General features: G+C 41.1%; 1 protein-coding gene across 5 annotated transcripts in view; it reads right to left on the reverse strand.

Annotated features, from left to right (window-relative positions):
• Positions 1–17,231, reverse strand: part of LOC149212335 (pre-mRNA-splicing factor ATP-dependent RNA helicase DEAH1-like) — a 425,880-nt gene that overhangs the window by 104,583 nt on the left and 304,066 nt on the right. For all 5 annotated transcript variants that reach the window (XR_016250762.1, XR_016250761.1, XM_089391822.1 and 2 more), the window contains exons 19-21: positions 14,487–14,573; positions 14,113–14,228; positions 13,964–14,030 (exon numbers count right to left, since the gene is read on the reverse strand). Coding sequence is in view for 3 of the 5 variants with exons in the window: in XM_089391822.1 (XP_089247948.1) it covers positions 13,964–14,030; positions 14,113–14,228; positions 14,487–14,573 (270 nt within the window). In the remaining 2 variants the exon portion in view is untranslated. The remainder of the gene's footprint in view (positions 1–13,963; positions 14,031–14,112; positions 14,229–14,486; positions 14,574–17,231) is intronic.

A 17,231-nucleotide genomic window follows, 5' to 3' on the forward strand; every position in this document is an offset into this window, starting at 1 on the left:
TCCACCGATGAGCAGGTAGCTGACATATTGACAAAATCTCTTCCTAATAAGAAGCTTGTGTATTTGAGAGACAAGCTTGGTTTGGTTGATGTATCCTCCCTAGTTGAGAGGGAGAGATAGGCACATCATTCTTGTCTTCACTTGGGAAGACAAAATGGAGGATTGGGTAAGCATATGGCATCTGATACTCTTTGAGGATGAGGTAGGGCATCCAAGATAAGAGTAGTCGTGGACCGATATTCTCTGAGGGCTAGCTACCCAAGATAAGAATCGTCAAAAGAAGGTCACACTCTGTGAACACCCCGGTGGGGTATGTACCTTAAGAGACAATGACAATGGTGTCTATAAATCATTGGTCTCGCCAGCATTGTGCTCTGATCTTGTGGAGAGATAGAGGTGTTATTCAAGGCCTTGTTATGTGACAATGTCAGTTGATATGATGCTAAACATATGGGTTACCAATCCGACTCTTCTTATGAGATCTCTTCAGATTGAGAATGTCCATGTACCATTTATGAATACCTCCCTAGTTAAGGAGTGTTGAAAAATGTGTAACTAGGTTCGGTCTTCATAAATATGAAATGTACCTTTTGATTCTTGTAAATTGTAAAATGAAAGAAAATTATTATTATTATTTTTGGAGCATGGGTTTCATGCTCAAGTTCTTTTATTTTATAGGTCAAGCACCCAATTCTAGGGTTTGTCTTAGGTCAAGAAGTCAAAAGAGTCATTTTCATAAGTTGAAGACCCATTCGGGCACATTGTAACTTGTAAAGAAAATTATTTGTCTTTAAAAGTGTCAAAATACCCTTCAAAACCAAGTCAGCCTAAAATGAGGAACCACGTCCACCTTGAGGAGCCTATATAAAGGAGGAAACTCAACCTCCTTGAAGCACATTCATCTCTCACTCATTCAAGCAAAGGAGGAGGAAGAAGAAGGCAGCAAAGCAGGAAGAGGACGAAGAAGACTTGGTTTTGGGCTATTTCTCTCACACATGCGAAGGAAAGCTAGGGTTTTTGCAATAGATTTAGGGTTTTCCTCTACAAGTTTGATCTTGAAGAAGGGAAGGCAAGAAGGTCAAGCAAAGGTCACAATAAGCCATCCTCGAGCTCCAGAAGTCAAAGATATCCAAGCGAAGGTCTAAGGAAGCCTTGGAAGGCTAAAACAAAGCTCACATGTGTGGCAGCGGCAACTACAAGAGGGTCGATCAGTTTTGCAGTGGAGGCCGAAATTCTGCAGCTGGGGGTCGAAGTTGTGCTACTAGAAGAGATTTGATTGGGTTTGACTTGTTCAAGGAAAGCACATCATCCAGAAAGGTTGGACTTGGTCTTGGAGGGTATTGGTCTTGGTCTAGAGGTCTTGGAATTCGTCAATTGAAGAATCTATAAGGAAGAGAAGAGATTTGTAGGTTTTCCTCTCAATTGGAGAGGTTTTGGCCCTGGCTTGCAGCCTATATTTTGTGTTCTTGTTCTTATTGTTTTGGTAGTTATTTGATGATATACAAACACAATAATAAGTAAAGAAGTTAATAAGTAAGAAAAAGTTAAAATACATCACAAGCAGTTATCAAGGAAAGAGAAATCACTCTAATCATTGCCCTATAGATTTCTCAACACTTGGTTGTCTTCTATTGCGCATTTGGTTTACTGTTCTATCTACAATTGCTTATTGTTGTTGGAAGATTGAACTATATTGGAAATTGCTTGCTAATTGAAGAAGAATTGTTGTAAGTCATTGTGTCAAGAATAGAACACTAGAAAATTAGCATGGCATCAAAGATGAGTTGAAGACAAGCCCAAGGAGACAAGAGCAATCACCCCTTGAAGGAATCTGTTTGAAGAAGCTTATTTGACTTGGTCAAGATGTCTACCTCATACTTCAAAATTGAAGAGAAGTTGAATGATTCATCTAAACATGTTGCCTGGAGGACCAAGTTAGATGTGACTTTGGATGAAAATGATGTTTTGGAATATGTCCAAGGAAAGGTACCTGAGCCTCCTAGGTGTTGGAATTTCTAAGTTTAACCCATTAGAAATTTTTCCTGTACTATCGGGTTTATTTCTTCCTACTTGTTTAATTACTTAACAAGTTATTTACCATGTAAACACTGAAAATAAACACAATTACAGTATCAACATTTACAGATCATCAACTGAAAGAAAACAAGCACACAAGTGACACCATTATTTTTGGACCAATGTCCTCGGAAAAACCCAACATGGGAAAAAGGGTGCAACTATTCAAAAGGTTTTATTATTATGCAGTTTTCAGAATACAACTAGGGTGCCAGAAATGGCTCACCCAAAAGAGAATGCCCTTGGCAGTAGTACCTCTCCTCGGAGACAGATATTCCGGCTGATTAATCACAAAATGAATGATCCCACAGCAACAATTGCAGCGTCCACTGCTCTGCGTCACTCTGATAGGCACTGTGTCACCCTACCCGGATCACCAACTCCCAGTCTGCCCCACAAAAATCCTCCCAGTGCTGCCTCTTGGCCCTGCGTCAGCTCTGCTAACCTTTGTGCAACTACTGAAGCTTCTGCGTCAGCCCTTAGACCCTCTGTGTCACCCACACTGGCCTCTTTTGGCTCTACGCAGCTCCCAGTTGCCTCTGCGTAGCACCCAGCTGCCTCTGCATCAACCTCTCCAAGCTCTGTGTTGTCTCTCTGGTACTAACTCTGCCTCTTTGCAATGTATTCACTGCCCCTCGCTGCTGATCATTGATTCACTTTTGCTTAGCAACCCCGCTCTAGCAAAATGAATGACTGATCACTCTGGTGTGTTCTCCAACTGACCCTCAAGCCTCCTCTTATACTTTTCTCGTTGGTCCATCAACGGCCGAGATTAAATCTCTAATCAATGGCTAAGGTTAGATTTGGCTTGATCCATGACTTTTGAAACATTCTAACCTAGTTTTATATTAATACCCATTAATATTTTATTTTTCCTAAGTTTAGACTTAGGAACTCCATTAAAAATATTAATTATTGTAATATCTCCCAAACCGGTTAGAATCTGCCCAAACCATTTCTGGGTCTTGGAGATCTCATGTGCTTTAGCCTCTCAACCAATTTTCATGGCTAAAACACATTCGATGCTACCCAAAATCAACACTCCCTCTTAGCGAGGACTATGCTCTAGTAATACTCCATACTGAGAATCACCCTGATTATCCAGCATCAGTCCCTATGCTGATGCTAGGCCTCCCCACCCAACATCCTCTGCACTGTTGCATCCTATATTGTTGCCCATGGCCCTGCCACTACCATTGTTGCATCTGTACGGCAGTGCCCTCTGCATCGGTATTGTTGCTGGTCCATCCTCCCAGCACTGCATTTGCACTACATCCCTTCTCATCATGTTGCATCGTGCTGCTTATAGCACTGCCACTGCTAACTGCTACACTTCAACTCAGTTACCGAGAAGTAAGTAATTGATCCACCCAACTCTAACATCCCTGTCCGGCTAGAGACACTCCCGATGCTGAAGCTCCCTCTGCCGCTAACAAGTGCTCCCTCTACTGACCTCTGCGCTGCTACAACAACTCCTTGCATCTCGCACCGTTGCACACCTTTATGTGCCATCCTGCACTGGCGCAACACTCCCGTGCCTCTCACACTTTTGCAGCCTGCTAGCCTCACGCTATCTCGGGACTCCTGCACTGTTGCACTCTCTGTCGCTCCATCTGCATCCGTTTCTACCGATATTCGTCAATCCTGCTACTCCTCTTCGGGGCTCCCGTAGCAAGGTATAATCCAAGAGGTTGGGTACCTCAAGGATCCTACCCCTCATCGCTTGTAGTCCTCCTGACTACAGCTCGATGTCTCCCCACTTCTTCTCAAGTGGCACATGAGCACTCATGGCATAATCGTCCTCCTCCTCGACTTCTTTCTCCGCCTTTGCAGGCGCTACCTTCGAGTCTGAAGCCTCTCCCTTGCTCTTCTTCCTAGGACACTAGTTCGCAAAATGACCTAGTTCCCCACAATGGAAGCACTTGACCTTGGAGAGGTCCTTCTTCTTCCTCTTCTCCTGCTTTCCCGCAGATGCTAGAGTCGCATCCTCTTCTTCCTCCTTCTTGATTCTGACCCCTTTGTCGCTACTCCCCGCCTTGGTCAGCCGTCTGATCTCTTCTTGACGAAGGGTCACCCACAGTTCTTCCCAATCTAGAAGACTCGTCCTGCCCAGTATGCTCTAGAAAAATGCCTCCCAATCCTTGGAAACTGCATTCAGTGCGGTCCTCACCATCAATTCCTCATCCAGCGTGGCCCCTATGGAAGTTAGCTGGTCACGGATCTCCTTCAAGTGATCGAGGAAGACATCTATTTGCTCTCCCTTCTGCATCTGGTATGCCCTTAGTTGATTCTCTAGGAGCATCTTCCTCTACACGGAAGTATGCTGGTACAATGTCTTCAAGGCATCCCACATCTCCTTTGTTGTTTCCTTCTCGGCGATATGTGGTACCACATGACCCTTGACCCCATCAAGGATGATGCACTTAGCCTTCGCCATTGCCTCCTCGTACCTTTCATTAGCCACAGGGTCAACTGCTACAGCTATCACTCTTGTGACGAAGCCCTTGAGGCAATGTCTGTCTAGAATGGACAAGATCCTGGCCTTATAGACCACAAAGTTTGAGGCTTCGTCCAGCCTATCCTGATCTCTCAGCCCATTCAAGGCCATCTTGCTACTCTTCTTTCGACTCCTCCGTGTCTCTCTACTTCCCTCCTAGAAGTCCTCTGTTTGACTCCTACTGAGTCTCTCAACTTCCCGTCTAGAAGTTCTTGGTTCGACTCCCTCTGAGTCTCAATTTCCCTTCTAGAAATCCCTTTGCCAACGTCAAGTTGCCCCACTCCGATCATCTGTGCAACTGCACCACTGATCCGGATTCCTTGGCTAGAAATTTGCCTTGGCAGCAACTCCCTCCACCTTGGTCTTGCCCTGTTAGGTATTGTTCTGACCACAGTACCCCACCAGCTTCACTCCACAAATTACCCACAGCCTCCTATACCCCAGCAACTGAAGGATTGAGCCACTTGGCTCTGCGCAATCCCGACACCGGCAAATTAGCTCCCCCAGCCAACTGCATCAGCCCTCCTGGCCTCTGCGTGGCTCTGCATGAGCCTGATTCTACCTCCCTTAGCCTTTGCACTGCCTTTCTCTAGCCCAGAATGATGACGCAATCCCTCTGCGTCACTCCTTCCTCTGTCACCTTCTGCAAGGATCAGCTTTGTCACTCGGGACAGCTGAATCTGTTGCAAATGCTCTGCTCGGTTGATGCCTTTAGTTTTCCTGTGATCTGCAACCACGCTCTGATACCATGTTGGAATTTCTAAGTTTAACCCATTAGAAATTCTTCCTATACTATCTGGTTTATTTCTTCCTACTTGTTTAATTACTTAACAAGTTATTTACCATGTAAATACTGAAAATAAACACAAGTATAGTATCAACATCTACAGATCATCAACTGAAAGAAAACAAGCACACAAGTGACACCATTATTTTTGGACCAATATCCCCGAAAAAACCCAATGCGGGAAAAATGGTGCAGCTATTCAGAGGGCTTTATTATTATGCAGTTTTCAGAATACAACTAGGATGCCAAAAATGGCTCACCCATCCTGCTACTGTCCCGTAGCCAGATATGATCCAAGAGTTTGGGTACCTCAAGGATCCTGCCCCACATCTCCTATAGTCCTCCTGACTACAACTCGATGTCACCCCAGCTCTTCTCTAGAGGTACATGAGCACTCATGGCACAATCGTCATCATCCTCTACCTTCTTCTCTACCTTAGTCGGCGCTGCCTTGGAGTCAGACGCCTCCCCCTTATTCTTCTTCCTAGGACACTGGGTTGCATAATGGCCCAGCGTCCGACAGTTGAAGCACTTAATCTTGGAGAGGTACTCTTTCTTCCTCTTCCCTTGCTGCCCCGCAGATGCCAGAGCCGCATCCTCTTCCTCCTCTTTCTTGACCCGAGCTCCTTTGTCGCTACTTCCCGCCTTGGTCAACCGTCTGATCTCTTCTTGGCGAAAAGCTGCCCACAATTCTTCCCATCCTGGAAGATTCGCTCTCCCCAAAATGCTTTGGACAAATGTCTCGCACTCCTCAAAGACTGCGTTCAAGGCAGTCCTCACCATTAACTCTTGATCTAGTGTGGCCCCTATGAAAGTCGGTCCCGGATCTCCTACAACCTGCTTAAGGAAGTGATCTATCTGCTCCCCCTTCTACACAGAAGTGCCTTGATACAATGTCGTCAAGGTATCCCACATTTCCTTTGTCGTATTCTTCTCAGGAATATGCTGGACTACGTGATCCTTGACCCCATCAAGGATTATGCACTTAGCCTTGGCCATCGCATCCTCATACTTTTCGTTATCAGCTGGGTCAACTGGGATAGCCACGGTTCTCAAGGCGAAGGCCTTGATGCGATGTCTATCCAGAACAGATAGGATCCTGGTCTTCTAGGTGACAAAGTTGGATGCTCCGTCCAACCTGTCCTAATCCCTCAGTCCATTCATTGCCATCTCACTCTTCTTTTCGACTCCCTCTGAGTCTCTACTTCCCCCCTGGAAGTTCTCTCTTCGACTCCTTCCGAGTCTCTACTTCCCTCCTAGAAGTTCTCTTTTGCCAACAGTCGAATCGTACCTCTCCAATCTCCTTTGCTCCTTCAACACTGATCTGGATTTCTTGGCTAGAAATCTGCCTAGGTAGCGACTCCCTCTACATTGGTTCCGTCCCGTTAGGTACTGTTCTGTCTTGACAGCAACAGCACCCCACCAGATTCACACTCCACAATCTACCCACAGCTTCCTGTGCCCTAGCAATTGAAGAAACTGAGCCTCTTGGCTCTGCGCAATCCTGGCAAGGCTGAATCACTCTTCTGGTCAACTGCGTCACTCCTACCTGGCTAAGTAGGATGACATGGCTCCTCGTGAGCCTCTTGTATCTTCCTCTGTCTTTGCACTGGCTTCTCTCTGGCTTGAAATGATGACGCAGGCCCTCTGCATCACTCCTTCTCTATTGCTTTCTGCTTAGGAATAGCTTCTGTCACTCGGGACAGTTGTTTCTGCTGCAAATTCTTTGATTCAGTTGGTGCCTTCAGCTCTCCTGTGATCTGCAATGCTCTGATACCATGTTGAAATTTCTAAGTCTAACCCGTTAGAAATTTTCCTGCACTATCTGGTTTATTTCACCTACTTGTTTAATTACTGAACAAGTTATTTAACCATATAAATATTGAAATAAACACAATGCAGTCTCAACCATCTACAGATCATCAACTAAAAGAAATAGACAAACACACAAGGGACACTGTTATTTTTGGACAATCATCCCCGGAAAAACCCAACTTGGGAAAACCGATGCAGCAGTTTTGAGGGTTTTATTATTAAGCAACTTTTCTTGAGTACAATTGGGTGCCAAACTGGCTCACCCTACAGAGAAATCTATCTGGCAGTAATACCTCTCTTCGGAAGCAGATATTCGGAAAGTCTGCTCCACGAAACTCTCTCCAGCGTCTCTCTGAGGCTTAGCGTCAGCCCTCCTGGCCTCTGCATCAGCCTAGAACCCTTTGCGTCAACCTCCTGATGCATTGCACAGCCTTTCTGGCCCTCTACGTCACTTTTGCAGCCTATGTGTCACTCACGCAAGCCCTCTGCGCAGTCACTCTGGCCCTCTGCATAGCTTATGTTGGCTCTGCATCTACCGCTCTCTCTCTGCGCTGGTCTTCTGGCACTATCTCTACCTCTCTGCTATGCACTCACTACCCCTCGCTGCAACTCTGATCACTGGTTCAATTTCTCTTAGCAATCCCCGCTCTAGAAAATTGAACTGACTGATCAATCTGGTGTATCTCCAACTAACCCTCAAGCCTCCTCTTATACTTTTCCTATTGAGTCTTCAACGGCCGAGATTATATCTCTAATCAACGGCTAGGATTAGATTTGGCTTGATCCATGTCATTTAGAACCTTCTAAACAGTTTTATATTAATACCCATTCATATTTTTATTTTCCTAATTTTAGACTTAGGAACCCATTAAAAATATTAATTATTTTATTATCTCCTTCACTGGGTAGAATTTCCTGAAACCATTTCTGGGTCTTGGATATCTCATGTGCTTTAGCCTCTTCACCAATTTTAATGGCTAGAGCACATCCAATGTTACCCCAAATCAACATTTTCATAGTGAGCAAAGGAGATTGCAGCAAATTTGGAGTGTAGAGTTTCTGGCTACAGCATTCTTGGTTTTTGGCTCAACCACAGCGATATTTCTCGTCTTTTCTGGCATTTTGGGTTAGTTTCAGCTACAAAAAATTAATTTGGGTAAGAAGCATTCATTTTCTTAGTTTTTTCCTACTATTTCTTCTACTTTTCAAGGGTTTATGCTTCCAAATATATGAAAAACTTTTTTGCTTTATAGATTTGTTTTTTAATTTTTTTTCACAGCAATGGCTTCCAACCAAGGTGCAAGTTCAAGCCCCAAGTCCAACCCAAGGGCCGAATATTATCCTCTTCGAGGCTTGTTCAAAAGCTTCAAAAAATATGGAGGTGGTGGCTCATGGGAATGGCGATGTAATCTTTGCAGTAATTCGTACAAGGGCTCCTACCCAAGAGTGAAGGCACATCTTTTGCATGGAGGACAAGGGATTGCAGGTTGCACAAAAACAGCAAACCCATTGGCAAGGAGGGCATATCAAAGACAGCAGGATGAGGCGGATGGAATTAAAAGAAGGCATGATGAGCATAGTCAAGCTACTCCTCAAGCTCCACCTAACATTGAGCCAAGGATTGTAGTTGAAGCAAGGAAGAGGAGAGCTAGTGCCACTCAACAACATGAACAACCACCATCCAAAAATACCAAAGGGGAATTCGCTTCAATTCAAGATAGCATAATTGCTTAATTCGTGAATGTGCAAGCGAGAGAAGAAATTGATTCCATAGTGGCTAAGTGCATCTATGCATGTGGTATCCCATTCAATGTTTTTCACTCTCCTTACTGGCAAGACATCATAAGGGAAATTAACAAAGCTCCTCAAGGGTACAAGGGGCCCAACTACGAGAAAGTCAGAACTCAGCTTCTCAAAAATGAGAAGCGTCTTGTGGAAAATATCTTATCACCAATTCGTTCTTCCTGGAGTAGCTCTGGGGTTACCATAGTCTCAGATGGATGGACAGATACAAGGCACAAACCATTGATAAATATCACTGCCACTTCCCCCAAAGGAGCAATGTGTTTAAAGGCGGAAGACTACTCTGGAGAGGTAAAATATGCACAATTCATTGCTGATGTTATTATAAAATCTATTGAACAAATAGGGCCTAAGAGGGTGGTCCAAGTTATCACGGATAATGCACCAGTTTGCAAAGCTACGGGTTTAATTATTGAGGGGAGGTATGACCACATCTTTTGGACATCCTGCATTGTCCATAGTTTGAATATGATCTTAGAGGAGATTGACAGCAAAGTTCCATGGATAAAGGAAATCAAAGGGAAGCAAGGGAGATTGTTAAATTCATCACCAACCACCACAAATCTCAGGAAATATTTCAAGATTACTCCAAATTGGAGTTGTTAAAAGTTGTTGAGACAAGATATGCCTCAAACTCCCTGATGTTGCGCCGCCTTGTTGAGTTTAAGCAAGCATTAGTTTCTATTATGGTGAGTCAACTTTGGGTTGAGTGAAGACAACAAGCAAATTCAGAGAGGGGATATATGGTGTATAGATTGTGCCTTGATTGGGACTGGTGGGGCGAGAGAAATTTCTTGCTAAAGTTCACAACCCTTGCATTTGAGCTTCTTCAGAATGCTGACACTGACCAAACTTTCTTAGGAGAGGTATATGATGGCATGGATTCCATGGTTGAGAAAACTATGGAAATCATTTCACAAGAGTCTCCACAGCTTTTCTTTGTTGAAGATCATTTTGTTGATTTAGTCAAGAAAATCATTGTTGATAGGTGGAACAATTTCAGCACTCCATTGCACACTTTCGCACATGCCTTGAACCCCAAATATTATGATGAGGAGCTTATTGCTCAAAGCAATGGGAAGAGGAAGGCACCCCATAAGGATAGGGAGGTGGTTAATGGGGTGAAAAAACCCCTTATGAGAATATTTCCATCTCATCTACACAGGGAGGTAAAGGAAGAATTTGTCAGTTTTGTTGCAAGATTAGATGATTATTCAAATATATCAGCTTTGAAGGAGAGAAGCACCATGAATCTAGTTAGGTGGTGGATTTGTCACGGAGAAAATGGTGTACATTAACAAAACCTTGCCATTTGTGTTCTCTCACAAGTGGCAAGCTCTTCATCAGCAGAAAGGAATTGGAGCGCCTATGGTTTTATTCATTCTGTGAAACGCAATAGGTTGGGTTCACGTGGTCCTTTGTGGTCCCGCAACTTGTTAACTCTAACTCCACAAAGATCACATAGAAGCCAAGTCCCCATAAAGATTTTCGGGTCTAGGGACTTCCTTGATAAGATATATTCCAAAACACTAGCCTTGAGAATCCCTTTAGCCCTTCCTAGAGAGCCTTCCACCTTGCTTCTAAGCAAGCAACCTATCTAATTGAGCATCTCTTGTGAATAGACCTTAAGAATCACTCTCTATCCATTCTCCCTAGTGATTCTCTTTATACCGGGACTCCTCCTATTGGTGAAAGTCTTTAAGGAGCGGGGAGCCTTAGTTGAGGTGACAGTGAGCTATCGCTCCATTGTTGCCCTCGACTTAGTAGTCGCTCTATAGGATCGCCTCCTAGGACCCAGCTAGTTTGAGCGATAACAGGGGGTCAGGCCTATATTCTGAATGGGACTCCTATCCCAAACGGTTTGAGGTCTAATCGGGACTTCATACCAGGGAGACCCCCTCACCTGTTGGCGCTTCCAAAATCGTCAATATAGCAGCTTCTGGGTAACCATAATTTCACACAAGCAACCACACAAATTCACACACCATAAGCCTCCAAATCTTTTTTTATTAACAAATGTTGGAATTGGGTTCATCACTCCCCGTGTGTTTTGCAACATGGACTAAACGCCTCTTGTGGATCCTAACTCTGGTGATTGTAGCAGAGACTAATGCCTACAGCTTTTGGTCTAACAACAATTGTGATTCCAACAAATGGTATCAGAGCAACAGGTCTAGAGTTCGAAACTCACCGAGCTCATGCTCGGGGGATATTGTTGGACAATGGGTTTAGCACTCCCCGTGTGTTTCACGACATGGACTAACTGCCTCTTGTTGATCCTAACTCTAGCAATTGTAGCAGAGACTAATGCCTACGGGTTTTGGTCTAACTGCAATCATGATTCCAACAACAAAATGATAGACAATTACAAAGCAACAGCACTTCCCCAAGCTCTAGCTCAACAACACTAGTTTACAATGGAGGAGAGAGCTCCAATTTATGGAAAGAGAGGATAAAGATGAGTTGCCAAATAAGGGAAGTGTATGAGCCTAAGTGTCCATGCATAGGCCCCACAATGCATGCATTCCTCCAAGTGTCCATGCGAAGAAAAGGTGGTTGTGTGGGCCCAACTCGTCCTCTATGTATGGTTGCCAACTCGACCTCCTTTTGTGAGTGGAGGGCAGGTCCCAACACCTTTTGTAGGTGGTAGCAACTTGGCCGCCTTTTGTGAGTGGCAAGTGGGTTCCAACTATTTTCCAATTATTTAATATATGATTTTTCATGTCTTTTCCTCACTTTTTGAGTAAAAGTGATTTTCATGAGGAAAAGTTGATCATTTCCACCACAAAATATGCAATAGGGTAATGTTGGTACTCTAAGGATGAAAATCAAGTACTTATATGCCCAACAACATTTCCTACCACCACTTTTTTATCTTATAGATAAAATTTAATTAAAAATTCCCATTCTATGAAAAAAAAAATTATTATTAATAGTTTTAGAGGATATGAGTGAACAAACTCACTTAATTATTTATCATTGGGGGTACAGAATTTGCACAAAGATAGAGGAGAGAGAAGATAGAAGAATAGAAAGAAGAAGGGGCAAAATTGCCCTATTGGACTTGCGAATTTGAAAAAAAATTGTAGGTGCCTTGTCCATTGGGCAATCTGGTCTTCATTCCCTCCTAGCTACATCTAAGCAGGAAACAAGGGTCATAAATTAATAATTAATAATTAAAATACATGATTCAAAGGATGATGGAGCATAAAATAGCATTGAATCTTGATGTGAGTAGCATCGGAAGGTCTTCTAAAATTGCTTGGTGTCTTAGCATGTGGAAGATATTATTTGTCTCTTTCTAGTGATTTAAGTTTTCTTTCCTAAATCTAACTTAGGAACAGTACAATAAATAATTTAATTATTTAAGTGACTTAGAAATAATCGCAACTGTTGATCTTCAAGATGTTTCTAGAAGGAACCTTCAAGATGTTTCTAGAAAAAAATTCAAGATGTTTCTAGAGAGGAGATTGGGGTTTGGGATTTGGACCCAATAAAGATTAGAAATGAAGGCTAGCGATGGAGGTGAAGACACAACGACGAGCACAACTGTGTGAGCAAGTCATCACGAGAGAGAGCAATTCTCTTTGCAGCGTGAGTGGCTCAGTGACCAGTGCACAAAGAAGGAAGAAGTACAAGTGAGTTTGAGTGAGTCGAAGAGGGCCGAGTTTGAGGAAATTGCAGGGCCGAATTGCTAGAAGGAGATCGAGTTTGTCTGGAGGAAACCAAGTTGCTGAGGTGTTGGGGTTTCTCTCGTGTGCATTAGTGGCAAGGCGCAAATCAAGTTGCTGGAGGGCACAGATCTGATTGCTGGAGGTCAATTTCTTCAAAGAAATTTCATCTGGAGGCAGATTTCCTTGACGCTGATTTACTTGGGCTGAATTCATTCTAAAGGAGGCAAGTTGCAGGTTCCAGATTGTATTTCTCCTTGTATCTTTGTGGGTCAAAAAACCCATATTTTCCAGATAATGAAATGACAGAGAATTGTTTGTGGGTTAATTAATTTTTGCAATGTGTGATTGATCTCTCTGGTTTATTTCTGCTGCATATTTTTAATTCTAGAAGTTAAAGATACCAGTGATTTTATTTTTCGGTGATTCAGTTATTATTTGGGTAAATAAATAATAAATTAGGGATAAATTAAATTGCCGTGAAAAAATAAATCTGGCTGGTATTAGAAATTTAACAAATAGTTCACTTCCAATGGTTGTTTTCAATATCTTATCTTGTGGACTGCAAATATCTTGCTTGTCCAAAGCTATTATTTTTGTAGTTTGATCAAACAAGTAAAATGACCATTATGGAAGGCTGTCAGAGATAACAATCATATTTAGAACATAGACATGTTGTTTAAGAGTTAGATGTATAATAATGTATAATAAGTCTCATTAATAAAGTGATGTAATAATGAAGTGTTTAATGTATTAGTTAATTGTTAATTATGGGATTTTTGTAATCATCTTCTCCTACCATGTAATGAGACATTGCATTATGCTTGTTTGAGAAAAACTCACAAGGATCACATAAGACTGTGAATCCCTTTCCATCAGGATTGCCATATAGTCCTACAGTATAAGGCATAACAACTCCCAGAAAAATCTTAGCTCCATAACGTATTTCTCAGAGCTAATTAGGCAACACCAAGAAGTGCTTTGCAAGTCATCTGTGTGTGGCTTTTCTCTATTATTTTCACATATGGATGCTCTGAACTCAACATGTCTGAATTTTAAACTCAAACCACAGAACACTAGATGTCTGCATTTATACTCATTGTCTACATTGCAGTCTGCCTCTACTAACATCAAACACTATGATAAAACTTCATTATTCATTTTCTAATATCTGATTCCGACACATAATTTTGGAGCAAAATACTAACGTAGAACTATTAGAGACTACACTATCAGATACATAAGAAGTTTTGCAGTTTAAACAGATTCATGATAAAGAAAATCCACCACAGAGAAGAGGGAGAAGATGATCACCTTCACTAAACCAAACAGAACATCTGTGGAAAGGGTTCTCTCATGGGCCTCATCAACCATCATAACACTGAATAACAAAACAGTCAATTAGAACCAAAGCTACTTTTCTTTATTGTTGAAATAAATATGTTTAATTACTGCCAACAAACCTGTAGCCTGCTAGATCAGGTTCACCCAAGAATTCTCGCAGTAGCATTCCATCAGTCATATATTTCAGAATAGTTTTCTCGGATGTACAGTCTTCAAACCGAATAGAATAACCTACCTGAAGATTTAAATAATACACACCCAAGAAACAGATTATAAACTGAACAGATAATGTGCATAAAATTATAGAAAACAGCATTGCAGTTGAATTGAACAAAAAATACGTAATGGTCCTCTGACTAGCAATATTCAGACATGAATGATGCAAACATCCTTTCATACATAGTGAGAAGAAACCCAAATTACAAGCATGGAATTATCATCACTTACTTCTGTGAACATAATAAATACTGTTATAAACTAGACAGAACATCACCTCATGACCAAGTTTAACACCCATTTCCTGGGCAACTCGAGCAGCTACACTCATTGCTGCAACCCGCCGTGGCTGTGTGCACCCAATCTGTACAGGAAAATTTAATATACATTACTACAAGGTAGACTAGAGTCCAGGGAAAAACCAAAAGGAAGCCAGAACACTGACAGACAGAACCATTTATACTTTCTTCATTCTGCTAATAACTTCAGATTGATTCATGAATGTCAACCTCTGTTGTACCAACTTCCAGAATAAAGAAAGAACTTATATTCATATCCATGGATGACCAAAACAATATCAATGGCAATGGTGATTATATTAAATATAAAACCAAGGAAGTTGATTTAGCATCTTAATCCCAAACTAAAGTCAAATTACAAGTAGAATCTCATCATATATGGTGTCAAAATATTGTCTAGTCTTAATCATTCAAGAATTAGACAGTATAAGAAATAAGATTATGTTTACATACAAAATCTATCTTCTCGTCCTGTTACAGTCACAACTTTGGAATCTGTATTAAATGCAGCCGACAAAACTTGCCTATCTTGCTGAAACTTAAGCCAAGGGGCTAGCTCAAACAATTATTGCAATGTTGCTGGGCATTTGGATAGTTGTGCATTAGCAGGTAGTCAGTTCTAATCACCCTCAATGAGGTGCAGAGTTCTATGCCAACAGGTCTACCAGGAGGGATGCCATTCACAAATGTGGCAAAGCATCCCTTGTGTTTCCTCACAAGGTTTTCCTTGAAAAGAAAATTTGCTGAAACCTATGACCTGTGTTTAGAATCGTTGCCGCAAAATCTAGCAGGTCTAATCAATGTTAACAGAACTGGGCCGGTCATCAAACCGGTAGACCCCCCAGACCAGGAACCGGTCAGAACCAGACCAGGATCAGTAAAAAAACTAGACCAAAAAACCGGTCAACCAAAAAGCACATAAAATATTCAAATTTTTAAGAAAAACGTATAAAGGCATGTGCATCCATATGAATCCAAACCATACACAAATAAGAAAAAAGTTCTCATTTATATAGCATGTAAGCGTCCACATAATTGAACGAACAAAGTTTGACCTTCAAGTTAAAATACTCCAAAAGACTTGGAATATGTAGATCTCCATTGAGATACAAGAATATATATATATATATATATATATATATATATATATATTAAAAAGTATGAATGAGAATGATGATTACAAATGAGAGTGAGGGCCTGCTTATATACCCTAGGCAAGTACCTCTTCATGGAAGGTCATGTCCCATTTAGACATGCCTCTTCAGTACTAATTACTAATAAACTAATCATTATTACAATTATCATCACAATTTATATTTATATTATTTATATATATTTTATTCATAACATTGTCTTCCCCTTCAAAAAGTTGTCATCAAAGCTTGCTGATGAAAAGGTTTATCTCTTTTTCTGTTTCGAATGTCTTCTCGTCTCGGAACTGTCATCTTCGTTGATACAAGTTGATATGATCCTTTGAGTGATAAGCAAAATTGTCGGACTGAAAATGGATCTGACCATCCTAGATTAATCTTTTGTGGAATATTCTGATCACTGGAAATTTGTAACGAATTGTCATCATAGGACTGGATTGAGCTTACTTCAATATTCTTCGGAACATCAGTTTGTTGTTTCTGTTCTGAATGGTACAAATACGTAGCTTGATTGAGTTGTCTACTCTCATGATTCAGATGTCGATAGGGAATTCTTTTGGTTTGACTTTCCCTTATTAGGTGTGTGGAAATTTTTTTATTTTCTTTTGGTGAAGATGTTGTTGAGTTCGTTACAGAACCATCACTTGGGACATTCATTGTCTAAACTGCAACATCTAAGTGTGTAGTTTCTTCAAATTGCTTGTCTTCTTCTTGTGTTGTGACATTCACTAGATCGGTATTTGTTCCTTTCTCTTCAACTTGGACTTCTACATTCAATGCTTCTTTTTCGGTAAGTTGTTGTACCTTGTTTTCTAACGACTTCTTGTCCTTTTTAGGCTTCTTTATTTGCGTAAGAAGGCTTTGATTATGATTTCTTAGACATGAAAGTTCGTCGTTTTCTGAATTATCGACTATGTCTTTAGCAATGTTGCATTAATCGTTATCGGGATATTATTGGCAAGGGAAAAAAATCGGAAAAAATCATAATATACAAAAATATTCATCTTTTTCAATTTTTTAAATATCTAAAGCATCTACAACATAAAATAAATGCATTGACACATAAATATGATAAAAGAACTAATATATATGATGTGTAATATCATTTCTAGTGTTACATCACACATAACAGTGAATCATGCCCTGAATAGTAAGTCCTAACACCTGAGTCCCAAGTCAGCCTCAAAATATCAACGAAAAATATAATAATGTATCTCATATCATGAGTCATAATGTCATATACAATGAAATGAACCAAATAACTAAAGTCTAATACTATTGATTTCCTCTGCCCCTCTAGATGTAGATGTCGGTGGAGTTGGCAGTGGACTCTGTTGTGCTCTAGAAGCTGAAGAACTAGGAGCTACAGGAGGTAGACCACATCCTCTACTGGTGACAGGGGTAGCTTGGGTAGGTTGTGTCACCTCCTCCTCACAAACAAAAAAAAAAAATTAAAAAAATTATTTTATTTTTATTTATTTATTTATTTATTTATTTATTTATTTATTTTCTTTTCTTTTTTTTGGGAAAATTCAAAAAATTGCGATTTTTTCCAAAAAATCGCCAGAAAAA

This window comes from Pinus tabuliformis, chromosome 1_1 (assembly GCF_031772625.1).
Source record: "Pinus tabuliformis cultivar Carrire ecotype Pingquan chromosome 1_1, CPIR1, whole genome shotgun sequence".
Classification (NCBI taxonomy): Eukaryota; Viridiplantae; Streptophyta; class Pinopsida; order Pinales; family Pinaceae; genus Pinus; species Pinus tabuliformis.